This window comes from Nansenia antarctica, assembly GCF_963989245.1.
Source record: "Nansenia antarctica genome assembly, chromosome: 3".
NCBI classification, from domain to species: domain Eukaryota; kingdom Metazoa; phylum Chordata; class Actinopteri; order Argentiniformes; family Microstomatidae; genus Nansenia; species Nansenia antarctica.
Genome location: NC_137688.1, coordinates 66,639,657 through 66,657,858, shown reverse-complemented (window position 1 = coordinate 66,657,858; position 18,202 = coordinate 66,639,657). Strand labels below are relative to the sequence as shown.

General features: G+C 46.8%; 4 protein-coding genes across 4 annotated transcripts in view; all 4 read right to left on the bottom strand.

Moving 5' to 3' along the window:
* LOC308152848 (uncharacterized protein) overlaps positions 1 to 6,017 on the bottom strand; it is a gene marked incomplete at both ends in the record, with an annotated part of 142,024 nt that extends 136,007 nt beyond the window's left edge. The window contains one exon of the mRNA XM_080525916.1: positions 5,389 to 6,017. Coding sequence (XP_080382042.1) covers positions 5,389 to 6,017 — 629 coding nt within the window. The remainder of the gene's footprint in view (positions 1 to 5,388) is intronic.
* The window catches only part of LOC308152943 (histone H3.2), a gene marked incomplete at its 3' end in the record, with an annotated part of 87,601 nt that overhangs the window by 4,992 nt on the left and 64,407 nt on the right, over positions 1 to 18,202 (bottom strand). The gene's annotated exons all lie outside the window — the stretch shown is intronic.
* Positions 8,903 to 9,277, bottom strand: LOC308152915 (histone H2B-like; the record flags this gene model as incomplete). Its single annotated transcript, XM_080525987.1, has 1 exon — positions 8,903 to 9,277. One exon carries the CDS (start codon positions 9,275 to 9,277, stop codon positions 8,903 to 8,905), a length of 375 nt encoding a protein of 124 aa, XP_080382113.1.
* On the bottom strand, positions 10,413 to 10,787 carry LOC308152908 (histone H2B-like; the record flags this gene model as incomplete). Its single annotated transcript, XM_080525980.1, has 1 exon — positions 10,413 to 10,787. One exon carries the CDS (start codon positions 10,785 to 10,787, stop codon positions 10,413 to 10,415), a length of 375 nt encoding a protein of 124 aa, XP_080382106.1.

The following is an 18,202-nucleotide window of genomic DNA, read 5'->3' as shown; positions in this document are numbered from 1 at the left end:
TCTAATGCCAAAATGGGACCTGTCGATTGTGCTAGAGGCGCTGTGCGTGCCCCCATTCGAACCCATTGACACTGTGTCGTTGCGTTTATTGTCTCTCAAGACGAGTCTACTCCTCGCCTTGACTACGGCTAAGCGAGTGAGTGATTTATGTGCTCTCTCGACACGGGCAGATTGTTTGATCATATCTGATGACGAAACAAAAGCTGTGTTACGCCCTAACCCGGCTTTTATCCCTGAGGTTAATCGTGGGTTTAGGGTTCAGAGCTGTGCTCTGAGCGCCTTTTTTCCTCCTCCTCACGACGGAGAGAGGGAGAGGCGTTTACATTGTCTATGTCCGGTGCGCGCGTTGGCACAATATGTGAAGCGCACGGCAGGACTGAGATCTTCTCCCCAGCTTCTGATCTGCTACGGCGGACAGAAAGCCGGGGCACCACTCTCGAAGCAGAGGCTGTCCCATTGGATTTGCGAGGCTATCGAAGGGGCAGCCCGTGCCGACTGGCATTCGGGCTCATTCCACCAGGGGCATGGCCACATCAGTGGCCATTCTCAGGGGCGTGGGAGTGGAGGAGATATGTGAGGCAGCGTCTTGGTCGTCGCCATCACCTTTTGTACGGTATTACTTGAAAGATATTTCTTCCTCATCCTTTTCTCATTCTGTCCTCAGTTTTGCTGATGACTGATGTAGTGGGGAAGGCACTTGGATTACCCTGGTCATGGGGATTCTATTCAAGTGCTGTCAGGATGAATACGGATGTGCCTGGGGAGGGGACCCTCCTCCAGGACATGTTCCGTTAGATCAACAACCCTACGTGCTCACGTAAGGGTTAGATCAGTGATATTTCTTCCGCATCCTTTTCTCATTCTGTCCTCAGTTTGCTGATGACTGATGTAGTGGGGAAAGCACTTGGATTACCCTGGTTGGGGATTCTATTCAAGTGCTGTCAGGATGATTACGGATGTGCCTGGGGAGGGGACCCTCCTCCAGGACATGTTCCGTTAGATCTACAACCCTACGTGCTCACGTAAGGGTTAGGTCAGTGATATTCTTCCTCAATCCTTTCTCATTCTGTCCTCAGTTTTGCTGATGACTGATGTTGTGGGAAGGGCACTTGGATTACCCTGGTCATGGGGATTCTATTCAAGTGCTGTCAGGATGAATACGGATGTGCCTGGGGAGGGATCCTCCTCCAGGACATGTCTGTTAGATCAACAACCCAACGTAAGGGTTAGGTAAGTGATATTTCTTCCTCATCCTTTTCTCACTCTGTCCTCAGTTTGCTGAGGACTGATGTAGTGGGGATGGCACTTGGATTACCCTGGTTGGGGATGCTATTCAAGTGCTGTCAGGATGATTACGGATGTGCCTGGGGAGGGGACCCTCCTCCAGGACATGTTCTGTTAGATCTACAACCCTGCGTGCTCACGTAAGGGCTAGATCAGTGGAGCAGACTCGTGTGGGTTGGGCCAACTTTTTACGGTTGTCTTGAACCAACATCAGTGGTCAGCTCCGGGTGCCGCTGAGATTGTTTTCGGATTAATAGTCTCAGTGGGGGTACATTTGGCCTCGCTCGCTCCGCCTAAACCAATAGGAGCAGAGCTCCCCTATGGGGCGGAGCTCCACGATATAGAACGATAGTTATGGAGATAGACTCCAGTTCTATGAGTGGAGCGGAGCCCCATAGGGCTGCTGGCCCACTTCGACTCGTTCAAACCCGGCTGTTTTGTATGTTTGGGAGAATGAGGGAGCGAAGTACACCCCTTTATATAGCACCCCAGGCGGGCGCAGGCATTGAAAAATTCAGTCATTGGCTACTTTAGGTAGCGGGTAAACCAATAGGAGCAGAGCTCCCCTATGGGGCTCCGCTCCACTCATAGAACTGGAGTCTATCTCCATAACTATCGTTTCCTTTGTCCTGATTTATATCATTTACCTACTTGCTTCAACCAAACAACAACACGGTTCACTACAGTATTATAAGCATCGCGCACTACTGGATTACTTGTATACCATTGGAGTAAATGAATACCTTACTGTATTATATTATATTGCATTTCATATCATCGTACTTTGCACTATTGTAACCACTGTACTTTATTGCGCGAGAAGAGCGGGTCTTTGCCTTGGCTCTGGCCTTGCCTCCAGTTTTGCCTCTTCCTGACATGGTGACGGTTTAGCGGGATCTCAAACAAGATGAAGAAAAGAATTTCAGATAACAGTTCTGCCGCTTGGAGCGTCGTTGTTATAGCTCGCCTTGACGGCGTTCATTGGCCACTGGGTCGATGTCACCTCATCCAATCAAGAGACAGAGATTGTGACACTTCTGTCTTTGTGAGTTTCCCTCGCGCGCCAGAATTCGAAGTTTAAATCAAACTCGTCCCACGTAATAATAATAATAATAATAATAATAATAATAATAATAATAATAATAATAACTTTATTTGTATAGCGCTTTTCCTGCAAACGTTGCAGCTCAAAGTGCTTTAATCATGATATAATCTTAATTTAATTATTTTGTAATTTAAATGCAATATTAAAAGGATGGGTTTTTATAATCTTAATTTAATTATTTAGTCATTTAAAGGCAATATTAAAAAGATGGGTTTTTAGTCTTGACTTGAACATATGTGCTAAGGTTGCATCCCTAATGTAAACTGGCAGTGCATTCCACAATTTGGGTGCATAAAATGAGAATGCAGCCTCACCAAATCTCTTCTTTTGTACATGTGGTACACAGAGAAAACCAGCGTCAGAAGACCTGACATGACATATTCAATATACTAAAACTAGTATATGTCATAATATAATAATAATATATAATTGATACGTATATAACATTGTGAAGTGCGTTCCCAGCTCTCTGTAGTACGTTACTCCTGACTGAGCGAAAAGTGTTCTGTTATCTCCCGCCTTTCTGTCCAAATATAACGTAATGGTGTAACGGAAAGAGGAACTATCTGTATATGTTGATATTATATGCAACTTTATGGACACTGTCATACCCCCACCATCCTCTCCCGCACACAGATCTACCGAGTGACACTTTATAGCGTCAAAGTGTAAACTAGACCTAGATGTCAAATCTCTCATTACTGCTCATTATTTACTCAATAAGTAAAACCATGATTGTCGTGTGTGTAAGTCCGTGGTTGACACTGGTGTAAAATACTAAAATAAACACTCGACTTTTTCTGTCGTCATGGATGATAATGCGTTTTTACGAAAATGTGGGTGGCTCTTAAAAGAGCCTTTTTGTGGTACAAATGGTGTCGGAAAGAACACTTTGAATGTTTACTATGTTGGCTAAGTGCTTAAACACTTTCTTTACAACCATAGCCACTAAATTAGTTAACAATCTACCACCCCACTCAGGGCGTTATGGTGTAGAGCACATCCGTGAGTTCTACAATAAACTGGGTGTACGCAATGATGATTTTAAACTCTCCATGGTGTCAAACGATGAGGTGTTTAAAAAGCTAGGCGCTCTACACTCAGAAAAGGCCACGGGCCATGACAATATTCCAGCCAGATTTCTAAAAGACTCAGCTGCCTCCATTACCCCAATCATCACCCACATAATAAACCTCTCCATCAAACAGGGACACGTCCCCCTTGACTTTAAAATAGCAAGGGTAACCCCACTGTATAAAAAAGGAAGAAAATTAGACCCAGGCAACTACCGACCTGTTTCTATTCTTAATTCCATCTCGAAACTTATGGAAAAAATAGTTTATGAACAGGTCGATAGGTACCTTACCGAAAAAAAGCTGATGTATGAATTTCAATCAGGATTCAGAACATCCCATTCCACTGACACATGCCTTCTCTATTTGAACGACCACATCAACCATGAGGTGGACTCGGGCAAGTTCTGCGGCATGGTCATGCTGGACCTCCAGAAGGCCTTCGACACAGTAGATCACCACATATTGTTAGATAAACTGAAAGCAATTGGGTTCGATAGAACATCGGTGAGCTGGATGCAATCCTACTTAGAGGGGAGGGAACAGGTGGTTAGTGTGAACGGAACACTGTCCCCCCCCCTCCCAGTGACCTGCGGCGTTCCACAAGGAAGCATTTTGGGACCTTTACTGTTCCTAATATATGTGAATGACATGTCATCAGCATGTGATTGCAATTTGTTCCTGTTCGCGGATGACTCGGCTCTGCTGGTCTCTGACAGGGACATATTGCAGGTGGAAAAAGCGCTAAGCACTGAACTGAGTAGAATCTGCATCTGGCTAGCTGACAATAAACTATCAATACACCTAGGTAAAACTGAAACCATCCTATACGGATCCCCATCTAAACTCAGAAAGGCTGAAAATTTTAAAATAAAAGTGGGTAACATTAATATCACAAGAAAAGAGGATATTACATACCTGGGCTCCATCTTAGAGGCAAATCTTTCCGGAGATAAAATGGCAGCAAAAGTAATCAAAAAAGTGAACCATAGAACTAGATTCTTGTACAGGATATCCTCACTTGTCAGTAAAAACACACTGAGGACCCTATCAGGAGCTCTCATTCAATGTCACTTCGACTATGCCGTAACATCATGGTACTATAGAACCACAAAGGCCCATAAAACAAGACTCCAGACAGCCCAAAATAAACTGGTTAGGCTTCTGCTAGGCCTCAACCCAAGGACACATCTAACCGCTGCTCATTTTTTGAGCCTTGATTGGCTACGAGTAGTTGACAGAGTGCAGCAGCTTGCACTGGGCCTGGTCTTCAAGATACGCTACACCACAAAGACACCCAAGTACCTGTCAACATACTTCCAAAAAGTGAACAACGTCCACACATACAACACCAGAGGAAGCTCCACGAACCACGTTCAACCGCGTTGCACCACAAACAAGGGGTTAAACTCGTTTGCAAACTATGCAGTAAAAATGTGGAACGCCCTTCCTATAATCTTAAAGGAGTGCAAAACACTGCCCACCTTCAAAACCACTCTCAAAAAACATTTACAGGAGGCTGCAATCCGTAACTGGACCCTCTAAATCAAAAATCAGATTAAAAGACCCGAACTACCCACTGTACATACTTTGTGTTTTGTCCCCCGCCCCCACCTGTGGTGTATGTCCCCACCTGTCCTACCCGCTGTACATACCTTATGTTTCGTTGTATTGTTCTTCCCATGATGGATGTGTGTTTATCTTGTAGATAGTAATAGTTATTTGTCTGTATTATCTTGTAGATAGTACTAGCTTTTTTGTCTGTCTTACATGTAACGATGAATTGAGAATCAAGGACCCCAATTGAAATAAGCCAGTGGCTTTCTTGGGTTTTTATCCTGTTAGTTGACCTTGTATGTAATATGTACTTTCTTGTACCTACTTCTGCAAATCTTCTAATAAAGTTTTCAATCAATCAATCAATACTTCTTCTTTGGGGCTGCCTTCTTTGCCTTGGGCTTCACCGTTTTGGGTTTGGCTACCTTGGGCTTGGCTGCCTTGACGGCCTTTTTGGGGCTCTTAGCCGGAGCCTTCTTGACCGGTGTGGCCTTCTTGACTTTCTTGGGGCTCTTGGTGGCCTTCTTGGTGACTGCCGCGGGCTTCTTTGCCTTCTTGGGAGACTTCCTGGCCGCAGGGGGCTTCTTTGCCTTCTTCGGAGACTTCTTGGCAGCGGCGGGCTTCTTTGTGGCCGCCTTCTTGGGTTTCGGGGCGGCGGCTTTCTTCGCCGGCTTCTTGACCGCCTCGGCGGCTTTTTTGTTCAGCTTGAAAGAGCCGGAGGCCCCGGTGCCCTTGAGCTGGAGCAGAGTGCCCTTGGTGACGAGGCTCTTGACGGCGACCTTGACGCGGGAGTTGTTCTTCTCCACGTCGTAGCCACCGGCCGACAGCGCCTTCTTGAGCGCGGCCAGAGACACACCGCTCCTCTCCTTGGATGCGGACACGGCCGTCACGATGAGCTCGCCAACGCTGGGGCCAGCTGCTTTCTTGGGCCTGGCTGCTGCCTTCTTCTTGGGGCTCTTGGCCGGCGCGGGGGCTGGTGCTGGTGCGACTTCTGCCATGTCTGTAGAAAGTCTCATTCGTTCCGGTAAACCAACTAGTCTGCAAAGCTGCTCTGTGAGAATGAAGCTCAACCCGGAGCAGGGGGCTGTCCTTAAACGCGGCATGAGAACCGTGCAGACTCAACCACCCCTGCTCAGCAGTCTTAGCTGGCGAAATACTTGGGCGCCTGTGTTTTCTCCTCGCGAATAACGGGCCAAAAGTCACCGGTGGTGCCGAGTTGGGGTCCAAATGCAAACGGGCCAGCGAGCAGACTTGCCTCCGGTTAGAATAAAGTCATGTAAGCCGCGAAGGCCTCGTGAGTTTTGTTGTGACTCGATCAAAACCCCACCGTTGCACCGTCGGAGGGAGCGGTGCGCACAGCTTTTCCTGTGTTATTTGTCTCCTAAAGTGGCTAAAAGTGCAAATGATTGCGACCAGCACTCGTTGTCCAGGTAGCCAGGTTGTCTGGCGAGGGAGTCCAAAGGTTGAGGGTCCCACGATGTGGGGCGGGGTGTTATAAATATGAGCTCTTTTGGTGGTCGTGAAACACAGTCGCGGGGATGGGGCTGAGAGCTTGTAAACTAGTTGGTAACTAGCTGAAATTGCAATCATAACTTTGTTTGTAAATAAATAAATAATAATAGTAATAAGTAAATTCAATAAATAAAATGTTCTTATGTATGTATTGTTTATCGATGGTGACGTAGTCAGCCTGCCTCCTCTCTCCATGTGTTTGTGGGTCTTTGTGGACCGGGGTGTTTAAATTACATCACATTTGTAATGTAACATAATATAATATAATATAATGGTTCTGCCGCTGCTTGGCTGTCCTTGAGCCTCGTATTAATCGTATTAAGGCTGTTGAGGAGCGAGTGACAGACAGACAGGCAGCGAGTTGTTTGACTAGTTGGACGTTGGCTGCATGTCAATCATCTAAAGTGGCTTCCCCTCATCTTCATGGACAAGACATGTGGGGAATTCACCACAATCAATCACCATATATTACCAGCTTTGTAATCACTCCTGTCGTTAACATTTGAATGTAACCTAAATGTACACCAATCTGTCTTTACACCCGGCCATAGCACAGGCTAGGTGTCTACACGTGTCTTACATTGATTCAGTCCAGGACCATCAGGAGTCTTAAATGATGGTGTTAAATCTGTTTTACTGGACAAACAAAAGTACATTCTTGGTCTGGTTCTTTTTCATATTCACCAATAATACAATAATATATATATGCTTATGACACTGTTGTACAGTATGCTATTGCCCCCACGACTGACCAGGCTCTTTCTGAGCTACAGTCTGCATTCACTGTCCTGCAGAGAGCATTTGGTGGGCTGAGAATGAGAATGATACTTAATGTTGGAAAGATAACAATCTATGTTCTACCATATCACAAATTGTTTTTATTTGATTCATGTTTGCATCTTGGGTGTGTCCCGCTACCTGGGCAGTTCGTTCATGGCAGTGTTTGATTATCGCTTTATCATAGATGATAGTTGTTATCCTCATCATTGCATTCTGTATAAATGGCTGGATGGACCGTTACATCCTGTAGATCTATTCATAACTCATTTTTGTATATAAAGCCCTACTACATAAACAAAACCCGCTACCTGGTGGTATTATTACAATTCAAAGACATGCATGACCGAACTCGTTCACATCATTGGTTCTTGAGGTTCTGTCCAGGTAGCTGACTAGTGAGCCTGCATCAACCTTAATGCTATTCAAGTGCAAGAAGATTACATTTGTCTTCGCCGTTTAAGATACACACATTCATCTGCTGTGGAGCAGTAGCAGGCGGTCTGATTCTCCATGGAGGTGATGGTAGATCCACATGTGAACGCCGTTTAAACTATTATTATATTTTATTATTTATTTTAAATCCACCTGTCCCGAGAAATTGGCCATGCGTATGTATGCGTATGGGCTGCGGTATGCCAACTTAGCAGTCGAAGCAGAGGGGCGGGGCTGGAACGTGACGGTGTGGCCAGTGGAGGTGGGCTGCAGAGGCTTTGTAGCCAGCTCCACCACAAGGCTCCTGAGGGCAGTAGGGATCAGAGGACAGGCCCAACGGAAGGCAATCAGAGAACTGTCCACTGCAGCAGAACGGAGCAGTCACTGGCTGTGGCTGAAACGTAGGGACCCAACATGGGCTCCCAAATGACCACGTGGTGCCACCGTGCGACACACACCCAGATCAGCCAGCCTGCCTGATCAGCCTGTGGTGGGCCAACCTCGGCAGAGGGTGTCTTGTGATAACTGGCCGAAACACCCAATGAGGTCGGGGACCACAGCTGAAGATGTGTCGTACTGGTGGCACCAGGTGATCATTGCCAAATTCCACTCCACCCAAGAGGACATCTCCAACTCCACTCAATTGTTGTGCTGAATATTTAGGGATTTTAACAACCAGTCCTATTAAGAATCCAGTGTAGTCACTCCTGTCCATTATATTAATAGAGGAAACCGTTTTAGACAACTAGTGAGCAACAAACAAGTGAGGAACAAAAAAAGGCACGCAAAACCTCCTTGCGCGTTCAAGGACTGGAGTCTTTGAAAATTGTAACATCGAGTAATTGATACATATGCCTTATACATGCTTATGTTATGTATGCTTTCTGCCTGTTTTAACCTGCTGTGACTTTCACTCTTGTATTATGTTTTATTTGTGTTTTCTTCCTTGTTATGTAAAGCACTTTGTGACCCTTGGTCTGGGAAAGGTACTGTATGAATGCATTGTACTTACTTGTTACAATACACACAGTCAGTACAGCATATAAGTTCGACTGATTTGTAGCACGCAAGTTCAACTCACTATGGAATTGCTTTTATTGATAGGGTGGGTGGCTCTTAAAAGAGCCTTTTGGGTTAAGTAATACAGACGAAAATCGGTTTACTTGGAGCTGGTGTACTTGGTCACAGCCTTGGTGCCCTCGGACACGGCGTGTTTGGCCAGCTCACCGGGGAGCAGCAGACGCACGGCGGTCTGGATCTCCTTGGAGGTGATGGTACGACGCTTGTTGTAGTGGGCCAGGCGAGAGGACTCGCCGGCGATGCGCTCGAAGATGTCGTTGACAAAGGAATTCATGATTCCCATGGCCTTGGAGGAGATGCCGGTGTCGGGGTGGACCTGCTTCAGGACCTTGTACACGTAGATAGCGTAGCTCTCCTTCCTGGACTTTCTGCGCTTCTTGCCGGTTTTGCTGGCGGTCTTGGTGACGGCTTTCTTGGAGCCCTTCTTGGGCGCAGGCTTCGCAGGCTCAGGCATGATTATGAAAACAGCTCGTTACTTCTCAGAAACGAATGAAACGGTGGAGGTAGTGCAGCCGCTATATAAAGGGGTAGCTATGCAAAGTAGGCGACTCCTGACACTAGATTCTATTGGTCGAGTCTGGTTCTGAACAACATTTAAAAAAACACTCGTTGTCCAGTTAGCCAGCCTAAGAATCACCTATCCATCAGTCATCATAAGAAAAATACATCTATGCTAGGACCAGGCAGTCACAATGCTAGAAAAAGGAAGAATTACATGTTTTCATTATTAACTTATTTACTGTGGAGAAACCTGTACTGGGAGGTAGTGGGGATTAAGAGGTCTTTGGGAGGGATATCACTTAAGGACTGGAGTCATTGAAGATTGTAACATCGAGTTATTAAACACCAGTACTATATAATATCTACTATACCATACTATAACGTCGACTTCATTGTAGCACGTCAGCTCAAAACACTATGGAATTGCTCTTTTATTGACTTGTCACACTGACTTGGCCTGTTAATGACATAATGGGGGTGATATGAAGGCATATCGATAGATAAGTGGGCATGTCTTGGCGGTAGTGGTAGGCTAACTTATTGATTGTACGAGATTATCCACATGTGAACGCCGTTTAAACCATTATTATATTCATGATTTATGTTTAAATTGACCTGTCCCGAGAAATTGGCCATGCGTATGTATGCAGTGTAGTCACTCCTGTCCATTATATTAATACCGGAAACCGTTTTAGACGACTAGTGAGTACACTACTCCAGCAGTTGAAAGAAACAATGGCAGAGTGGAAAAACAAAAAAGGCGCGCAAAACTTCCGGCGCATTCAAGGACTGGAGTCTTTGAAAATTGGAACATCGAGTAATTGATACATATGGCTTATACATGCTTATGTTATGTATGCTTTCTGCCTGTTTTTAACCCTCTGTGTCTTTCACTCTTGTATAATGTTTTATTTGTGTTTTCTTCCTTGTTATGTAAAGCACTTTGTGACCCTTGGTCTGGGAAAGGTACTGTATAAATACATTGTACTTACTTGTTACAATACACACAATCAGTACAGCATATACGTTCGACTGATTTGTAGCACGCGAGCTCAACTCACTATGGAGTAGTACAGGCGAAAATCTGTTTACTTGGAGCTGGTGTACTTGGTCACGGCCTTGGTGCCCTCGGACACGGCGTGCTTGGCCAGCTCACCGGGGAGCAGCAGACGCACGGCGGTCTGGATCTCCCTGGAGGTGATGGTACGACGCTTGTTGTAGTGGGCCAGGCGAGAAGACTCACCGGCGATGCGCTCGAAGATGTCGTTGACAAAGGAGTTCATGATTCCCATGGCCTTGGAGGAGATGCCGGTGTCGGGGTGGACCTGCTTCAGGACCTTGTACACGTAGATGGCGTAGCTCTCCTTCCTGGACTTTCTGCGCTTCTTGCCGGTTTTGGTGGCGGTCTTGGAGACGGCTTTCTTAGAGCCCTTCTTGGGCGCAGGCTTCGCAGGCTCAGGCATGTTGATAGTGGCTCGTTACTTCTTAGAAACGAATGAAGAGGCGGCAAACGCACACCCGAAATATAAAGGTGGGGCTATGCAAATTAGGCGGCTGCTGACATCCACTTCCAAAGCTCTAGTCTGCCTCGCGGGTAAATACAGTAGGTGGTTGTGGGTAGTGTAGTGTGTAGTGAGGTGGTTGTGGGTAGTGTAGTGTGTAGTGAGGTGGTTATGGGTAGTGTAGTGTGCAGTGAGGTGGTTATGGGTAGTGTAGTGAGGTGGTTATAGGTAGTGTAGTGTGTAGTGAGGTGGTTGTGGGTAGTGTAGTGTGTAGTGAGGTGGTTATGGGTAGTGTAGTGTGTAGTGAGGTGGTTATGGGTAGTGTAGTGAGTAGTGAGGTGGTTGTGGGTAGTGTAGTGTGCAGTGAGGTGGTTATGGGTAGTGTAGTGAGGTGGTTATGGGTAGTGTAGTGTGTAGTGAGGTGGTTGTGGGTAGTGTAGTGTGTAGTGAGGTGGTTATGGGTAGTGTAGTGAGTAGTGAGGTGGTTATGGGTAGTGTAGTGAGGTGGTTATGGGTAGTGTAGTGAGTAGTGAGGTGGTTATGGGTAGTGTAGTGTGTAGTGAGGTGGTTATGGGTAGTGTAGTGAGTAGTGAGGTGGTTGTGGGTAGTGTAGTGTGTAGTGAGGTGGTTATGGGTAGTGTAGTGAGTAGTGAGGTGGTTGTGGGTAGTGTAGTGAGGTGGTTATGGGTAGTGTAGTGAGTAGTGAGGTGGTTATGGGTAGTGTAGTGTCTAGTGAGGTGGTTATGGGTAGTGTAGTGAGTAGTGAGGTGGTTGTGGGTAGTGTAGTGTGTAGTGAGGTGGTTATGGGTAGTGTAGTGAGGTGGTTGTGGGTAGTGTAGTGTGTAGTGAGGTGGTTGTGGGTAGTGTAGTGTGTAGTGAGGTGGTTATGGGTAGTGTAGTGAGGTGGTTATGGGTAGTGTAGTGAGTAGTGAGGTGGTTATGGGTAGTGTAGTGTGTAGTGAGGTGGTTATGGGTAGTGTAGTGAGTAGTGAGGTGGTTGTGGGTAGTGTAGTGTGTAGTGAGGTGGTTATGGGTAGTGTAGTGAGGTGGTTGTGGGTAGTGTAGTGTGTAGTGAGGTGGTTGTGGGTAGTGTAGTGTGTAGTGAGGTGGTTATGGGTAGTGTAGTGAGGTGGTTATGGGTAGTGTAGTGAGTAGTGAGGTGGTTGTGGGTAGTGTAGTGTGTAGTGAGGTGGTTATGGGTAGTGTAGTGTGTAGTGAGGTGGTTATGGGTAGTGTAGTGTGTAGTGAGGTGGTTATGGGTAGTGTAGTGTGTAGTGAGGTGGTTATGGGTAGTGTAGTGTGTAGTGAGGTGGTTATGGGTAGTGTAGTGAGTAGTGAGGTGGTTGTGGGTAGTGTAGTGTGTAGTGAGGTGGTTATGGGTAGTGTAGTGTGTAGTGAGGTGGTTGTGGGTAGTGTAGTGAGTAGTGAGGTGGTTATGGGTAGTGTAGTCAGTAGTGAGGTGGTTGTGGGTAGTGTAGTGTGTAGTGAGGTGGTTGTGGGTAGTGTAGTGTGTAGTGAGATGGTTGTGGGTAGTGTCGTGTGTAGTGAGGTGGTTGTGGGTAGTGTAGTGTGTAGTGAGGTGGTTATGGGTAGTGTAGTGTGTAGTGAGGTGGTTGTGGGTAGTGTAGTGTGTAGTGAGGTGGTTGTGGGTAGTGTAGTGAGGTGGTTGTGGGTAGTGTAGTGTGTAGTGAGGTGGTTGTGGGTAGTGTAGTGTGTAGTGAGGTGGTTGTGGGTAGTGTAGTGAGGTGGTTATGGGTAGTGTAGTGTGTAGTGAGGTGGTTGTGGGTAGTGTAGTGTGTAGTGAGGTGGTTATGGGTAGTGTAGTGTGTAGTGAGGTGGTTGTGGGTAGTGTAGTGTGTAGTGAGGTGGTTGTGGGTAGTGTAGTGTGTAGTGAGGTGGTTATGGGTAGTGTAGTGTGTAGTGAGGTGGTTGTGGGTAGTGTAGTGTGTAGTGAGGTGGTTATGGGTAGTGTAGTGAGGTGGTTGTGGGTAGTGTAGTGAGGTGGTTGTGGGTAGTGTAGTGTGTAGTGAGGTGGTTATGGGTAGTGTAGTGAGGTGGTTATGGGTAGTGTAGTGAGGTGGTTATGGGTAGTGTAGTGTGTAGTGAGGTGGTTGTGGGTAGTGTAGTGTGTAGTGAGGTGGTTATAGGTAGTGTAGTGTGTAGTGAGGTGGTTATGGGTAGTGTAGTGAGGTGGTTATGGGTAGTGTAGTGAGGTGGTTGTGGGTAGTGTAGTGTGTAGTGAGGTGGTTGTGGGTAGTGTAGTGTGTAGTGAGATGGTTGTGGGTAGTGTAGTGTGTAGTGAGGTGGTTGTGGGTAGTGTAGTGTGTAGTGAGGTGGTTATAGGTAGTGTAGTGTGTAGTGAGGTGGTTATGGGTAGTGTAGTGAGGTGGTTATGGGTAGTGTAGTGAGGTGGTTGTGGGTAGTGTAGTGTGTAGTGAGGTGGTTGTGGGTAGTGTAGTGTGTAGTGAGATGGTTGTGGGTAGTGTAGTGTGTAGTGAGGTGGTTGTGGGTAGTGTAGTGTGTAGTGAGGTGGTTATGGGTAGTGTAGTGTGTAGTGAGGTGGTTGTGGGTAGTGTAGTGTGTAGTGAGGTGGTTGTGGGTAGTGTAGTGAGGTGGTTGTGGGTAGTGTAGTGTGTAGTGAGGTGGTTGTGGGTAGTGTAGTGTGTAGTGAGGTGGTTGTGGGTAGTGTAGTGAGGTGGTTATGGGTAGTGTAGTGTGTAGTGAGGTGGTTGTGGGTAGTGTAGTGTGTAGTGAGGTGGTTATGGGTAGTGTAGTGTGTAGTGAGGTGGTTGTGGGTAGTGTAGTGTGTAGTGAGGTGGTTGTGGGTAGTGTAGTGTGTAGTGAGGTGGTTATGGGTAGTGTAGTGTGTAGTGAGGTGGTTGTGGGTAGTGTAGTGTGTAGTGAGGTGGTTATGGGTAGTGTAGTGAGGTGGTTGTGGGTAGTGTAGTGAGGTGGTTGTGGGTAGTGTAGTGTGTAGTGAGGTGGTTATGGGTAGTGTAGTGAGGTGGTTATGGGTAGTGTAGTGAGGTGGTTATGGGTAGTGTAGTGTGTAGTGAGGTGGTTGTGGGTAGTGTAGTGTGTAGTGAGGTGGTTATAGGTAGTGTAGTGTGTAGTGAGGTGGTTATGGGTAGTGTAGTGAGGTGGTTATGGGTAGTGTAGTGTGTAGTGAGGTGGTTATGGGTAGTGTAGTGAGGTGGTTATGGGTAGTGTAGTGTGTAGTGAGGTGGTTATGGGTAGTGTAGTGTGTAGTGAGGTGGTTATAGGTAGTGTAGTGTGTAGTGAGGTGGTTATGGGTAGTGTAGTGTGTAGTGAGGTGGTTATGGGTAGTGTAGTGTGTAGTGAGGTGGTTATGGGTAGTGTAGTGTGTAGTGAGGTGGTTGTGGGTAGTGTAGTGTGTAGTGAGGTGGTTATGGGTAGTGTAGTGTGTAGTGAGGTGGTTATGGGTAGTGTAGTGAGGTGGTTGTGGGTAGTGTAGTGTGTAGTGAGGTGGTTATGGGTAGTGTAGTGAGGTGGTTGTGGGTAGTGTAGTGTGTAGTGAGGTGGTTATGGGTAGTGTGGTGTGTAGTGAGGTGGTTATGGGTAGTGTAGTGTGTAGTGAGGTGGTTATGGGTAGTGTAGTGAGGTGGTTGTGGGTAGTGTAGTGTGTAGTGAGGTGGTTATGGGTAGTGTAGTGAGGTGGTTGTGGGTAGTGTAGTGTGTAGTGAGGTGGTTATGGGTAGTGTAGTGTGTAGTGAGGTGGTTGTGGGTAGTGTAGTGTGTAGTGAGGTGGTTGTGGGTAGTGTAGTGTGTAGTGAGGTGGTTGTGGGTAGTGTAGTGTGTAGTGAGGTGGTTATGGGTAGTGTAGTGTGTAGTGAGGTGGTTATGGGTAGTGTAGTGTGTAGTGAGGTGGTTATGGGTAGTGTAGTGAGGTGGTTATGGGTAGTGTAGTGTGTAGTGAGGTGGTTGTGGGTAGTGTAGTGTGTAGTGAGGTGGTTATAGGTAGTGTAGTGTGTAGTGAGGTGGTTATGGGTAGTGTAGTGTGTAGTGAGGTGGTTATGGGTAGTGTAGTGTGTAGTGAGGTGGTTGTGGGTAGTGTAGTGTGTAGTGAGGTGGTTATGGGTAGTGTAGTGTAGTGAGGTGGTTATGGGTAGTGTAGTGTGTAGTGAGGTGGTTATGGGTAGTGTAGTGTGTAGTGAGGTGGTTGTGGGTAGTGTAGTGTGTAGTGAGGTGGTTATGGGTAGTGTAGTGTGTAGTGAGGTGGTTGTGGGTAGTGTAGTGAGGTGGTTATGGGTAGTGTAGTGTGTAGTGAGGTGGTTATGGGTAGTGTAGTGTGTAGTGAGGTGGTTATGGGTAGTGTAGTGTGTCAGTGAGGTGGTTATGGGTAGTGTAGTGTGTAGTGAGGTGGTTGTGGGTAGTGTAGTGTGTAGTGAGGTGGTTATGGGTAGTGTAGTGAGTAGTGAGGTGGTTGTGGGTAGTGTGTAGTGAGGTGGTTATGGGTAGTGTAGTGTGTAGTGAGGTGGTTATGGGTAGTGTAGTGTGTAGTGAGGTGGTTATGGGTAGTGTAGTGTGTAGTGAGGTGGTTATGGGTAGTGTAGTGTGTAGTGAGGTGGTTATGGGTAGTGTAGTGTGTAGTGAGGTGGTTGTGGGTAGTGTAGTGTGTAGTGAGGTGGTTATGGGTAGTGTAGTGTGTAGTGAGGTGATTGTGGGTAGTGTAGTGTGCAGTGAGGTGGTTGTGGGTAGTGTAGTGTGTAGTGAGGTGGTTATGGGTAGTGTAGTGTGTAGTGAGGTGGTTATGGGTAGTGTAGTGTGTAGTGAGGTGGTTATGGGTAGTGTAGTGAGGTGGTTGTGGGTAGTGTAGTGTGTAGTGAGGTGGTTGTGGGTAGTGTAGTGTGTAGTGAGGTGGTTGTGGGTAGTGTAGTGTGTAGTGAGGTGGTTATAGGTAGTGTAGTGTGTAGTGAGGTGGTTATGGGTAGTGTAGTGTGTAGTGAGGTGGTTGTGGGTAGTGTAGTGAGTAGTGAGGTGGTTGTGGGTAGTGTAGTGTGTAGTGAGGTGGTTATGGGTAGTGTAGTGTGTAGTGAGGTGGTTATGGGTAGTGTAGTGTGTAGTGAGGTGGTTGTGGGTAGTGTAGTGTGTAGTGAGGTGGTTGTGGGTAGTGTAGTGTGTAGTGAGGTGGTTATGGGTAGTGTAGTGTGTAGTGAGGTGGTTATGGGTAGTGTAGTGTGTAGTGAGGTGGTTATGGGTAGTGTAGTGTGTAGTGAGGTGGTTGTGGGTAGTGTAGTGAGGTGGTTGTGGGTAGTGTAGTGAGGTGGTTATGGGTAGTGTAGTGTGTAGTGAGGTGGTTATGGGTAGTGTAGTGTGTAGTGAGGTGGTTATGGGTAGTGTAGTGTGTAGTGAGGTGGTTATGGGTAGTGTAGTGTGTAGTGAGGTGGTTGTGGGTAGTGTAGTGTGTAGTGAGGTGGTTATGGGTAGTGTAGTGTGTAGTGAGGTGGTTGTGGGTAGTGTAGTGTGTAGTGAGGTGGTTATGGGTAGTGTAGTGTGTAGTGAGGTGGTTATGGGTAGTGTAGTGAGTAGTGAGGTGGTTATGGGTAGTGTAGTGTGTAGTGAGGTGGTTATGGGTAGTGTAGTGTGTAGTGAGGTGGTTGTGGGTAGTGTAGTGTGTAGTGAGGTGGTTGTGGGTAGTGTAGTGTGTAGTGAGGTGGTTATGGGTAGTGTAGTGTGTAGTGAGGTGGTTATGGGTAGTGTAGTGTGTAGTGAGGTGGTTGTGGGTAGTGTAGTGTGTAGTGAGGTGGTTATGGGTAGTGTAGTGTGTAGTGAGGTGGTTATGGGTAGTGTAGTGAGGTGGTTATGGGTAGTGTAGTGTGTAGTGAGGTGGTTGTGGGTAGTGTAGTGTGTAGTGAGGTGGTTATAGGTAGTGTAGTGTGTAGTGAGGTGGTTATGGGTAGTGTAGTGTGTAGTGAGGTGGTTATGGGTAGTGTAGTGTGTAGTGAGGTGGTTGTGGGTAGTGTAGTGTGTAGTGAGGTGGTTATGGGTAGTGTAGTGTAGTGAGGTGGTTATGGGTAGTGTAGTGTGTAGTGAGGTGGTTATGGGTAGTGTAGTGTGTAGTGAGGTGGTTGTGGGTAGTGTAGTGTGTAGTGAGGTGGTTATGGGTAGTGTAGTGTGTAGTGAGGTGGTTGTGGGTAGTGTAGTGAGGTGGTTATGGGTAGTGTAGTGTGTAGTGAGGTGGTTATGGGTAGTGTAGTGTGTAGTGAGGTTGTTGTGGGTAGTGTAGTGTGTAGTGAGGTGGTTATGGGTAGTGTAGTGTGTAGTGAGGTGATTGTGGGTAGTGTAGTGTGCAGTGAGGTGGTTGTGGGTAGTGTAGTGTGTAGTGAGGTGGTTATGGGTAGTGTAGTGTGTAGTGAGGTGGTTATGGGTAGTGTAGTGTGCAGTGAGGTGGTTGTGGGTAGTGTAGTGTGTAGTGAGGTGGTTATGGGTAGTGTAGTGTGTAGTGAGGTGGTTATGGGTAGTGTAGTGTGTAGTGAGGTGGTTATGGGTAGTGTAGTGAGGTGGTTGTGGGTAGTGTAGTGTGTAGTGAGGTGGTTGTGGGTAGTGTAGTGTGTAGTGAGGTGGTTGTGGGTAGTGTAGTGTGTAGTGAGGTGGTTATAGGTAGTGTAGTGTGTAGTGAGGTGGTTATGGGTAGTGTAGTGTGTAGTGAGGTGGTTGTGGGTAGTGTAGTGAGTAGTGAGGTGGTTGTGGGTAGTGTAGTGTGTAGTGAGGTGGTTATGGGTAGTGTAGTGTGTAGTGAGGTGGTTATGGGTAGTGTAGTGTGTAGTGAGGTGGTTGTGGGTAGTGTAGTGTGTAGTGAGGTGGTTGTGGGTAGTGTAGTGTGTAGTGAGGTGGTTATGGGTAGTGTAGTGTGTAGTGAGGTGGTTATGGGTAGTGTAGTGTGTAGTGAGGTGGTTATGGGTAGTGTAGTGTGTAGTGAGGTGGTTGTGGGTAGTGTAGTGAGGTGGTTGTGGGTAGTGTAGTGAGGTGGTTATGGGTAGTGTAGTGTGTAGTGAGGTGGTTATGGGTAGTGTAGTGTGTAGTGAGGTGGTTATGGGTAGTGTAGTGTGTAGTGAGGTGGTTATGGGTAGTGTAGTGTGTAGTGAGGTGGTTGTGGGTAGTGTAGTGTGTAGTGAGGTGGTTATGGGTAGTGTAGTGTGTAGTGAGGTGGTTGTGAGTAGTGTAGTGTGTAGTGAGGTGGTTATGGGTAGTGTAGTGTGTAGTGAGGTGGTTATGGGTAGTGTAGTGAGTAGTGAGGTGGTTATGGGTAGTGTAGTGTGTAGTGAGGTGGTTATGGGTAGTGTAGTGTGTAGTGAGGTGGTTGTGGGTAGTGTAGTGTGTAGTGAGGTGGTTGTGGGTAGTGTAGTGTGTAGTGA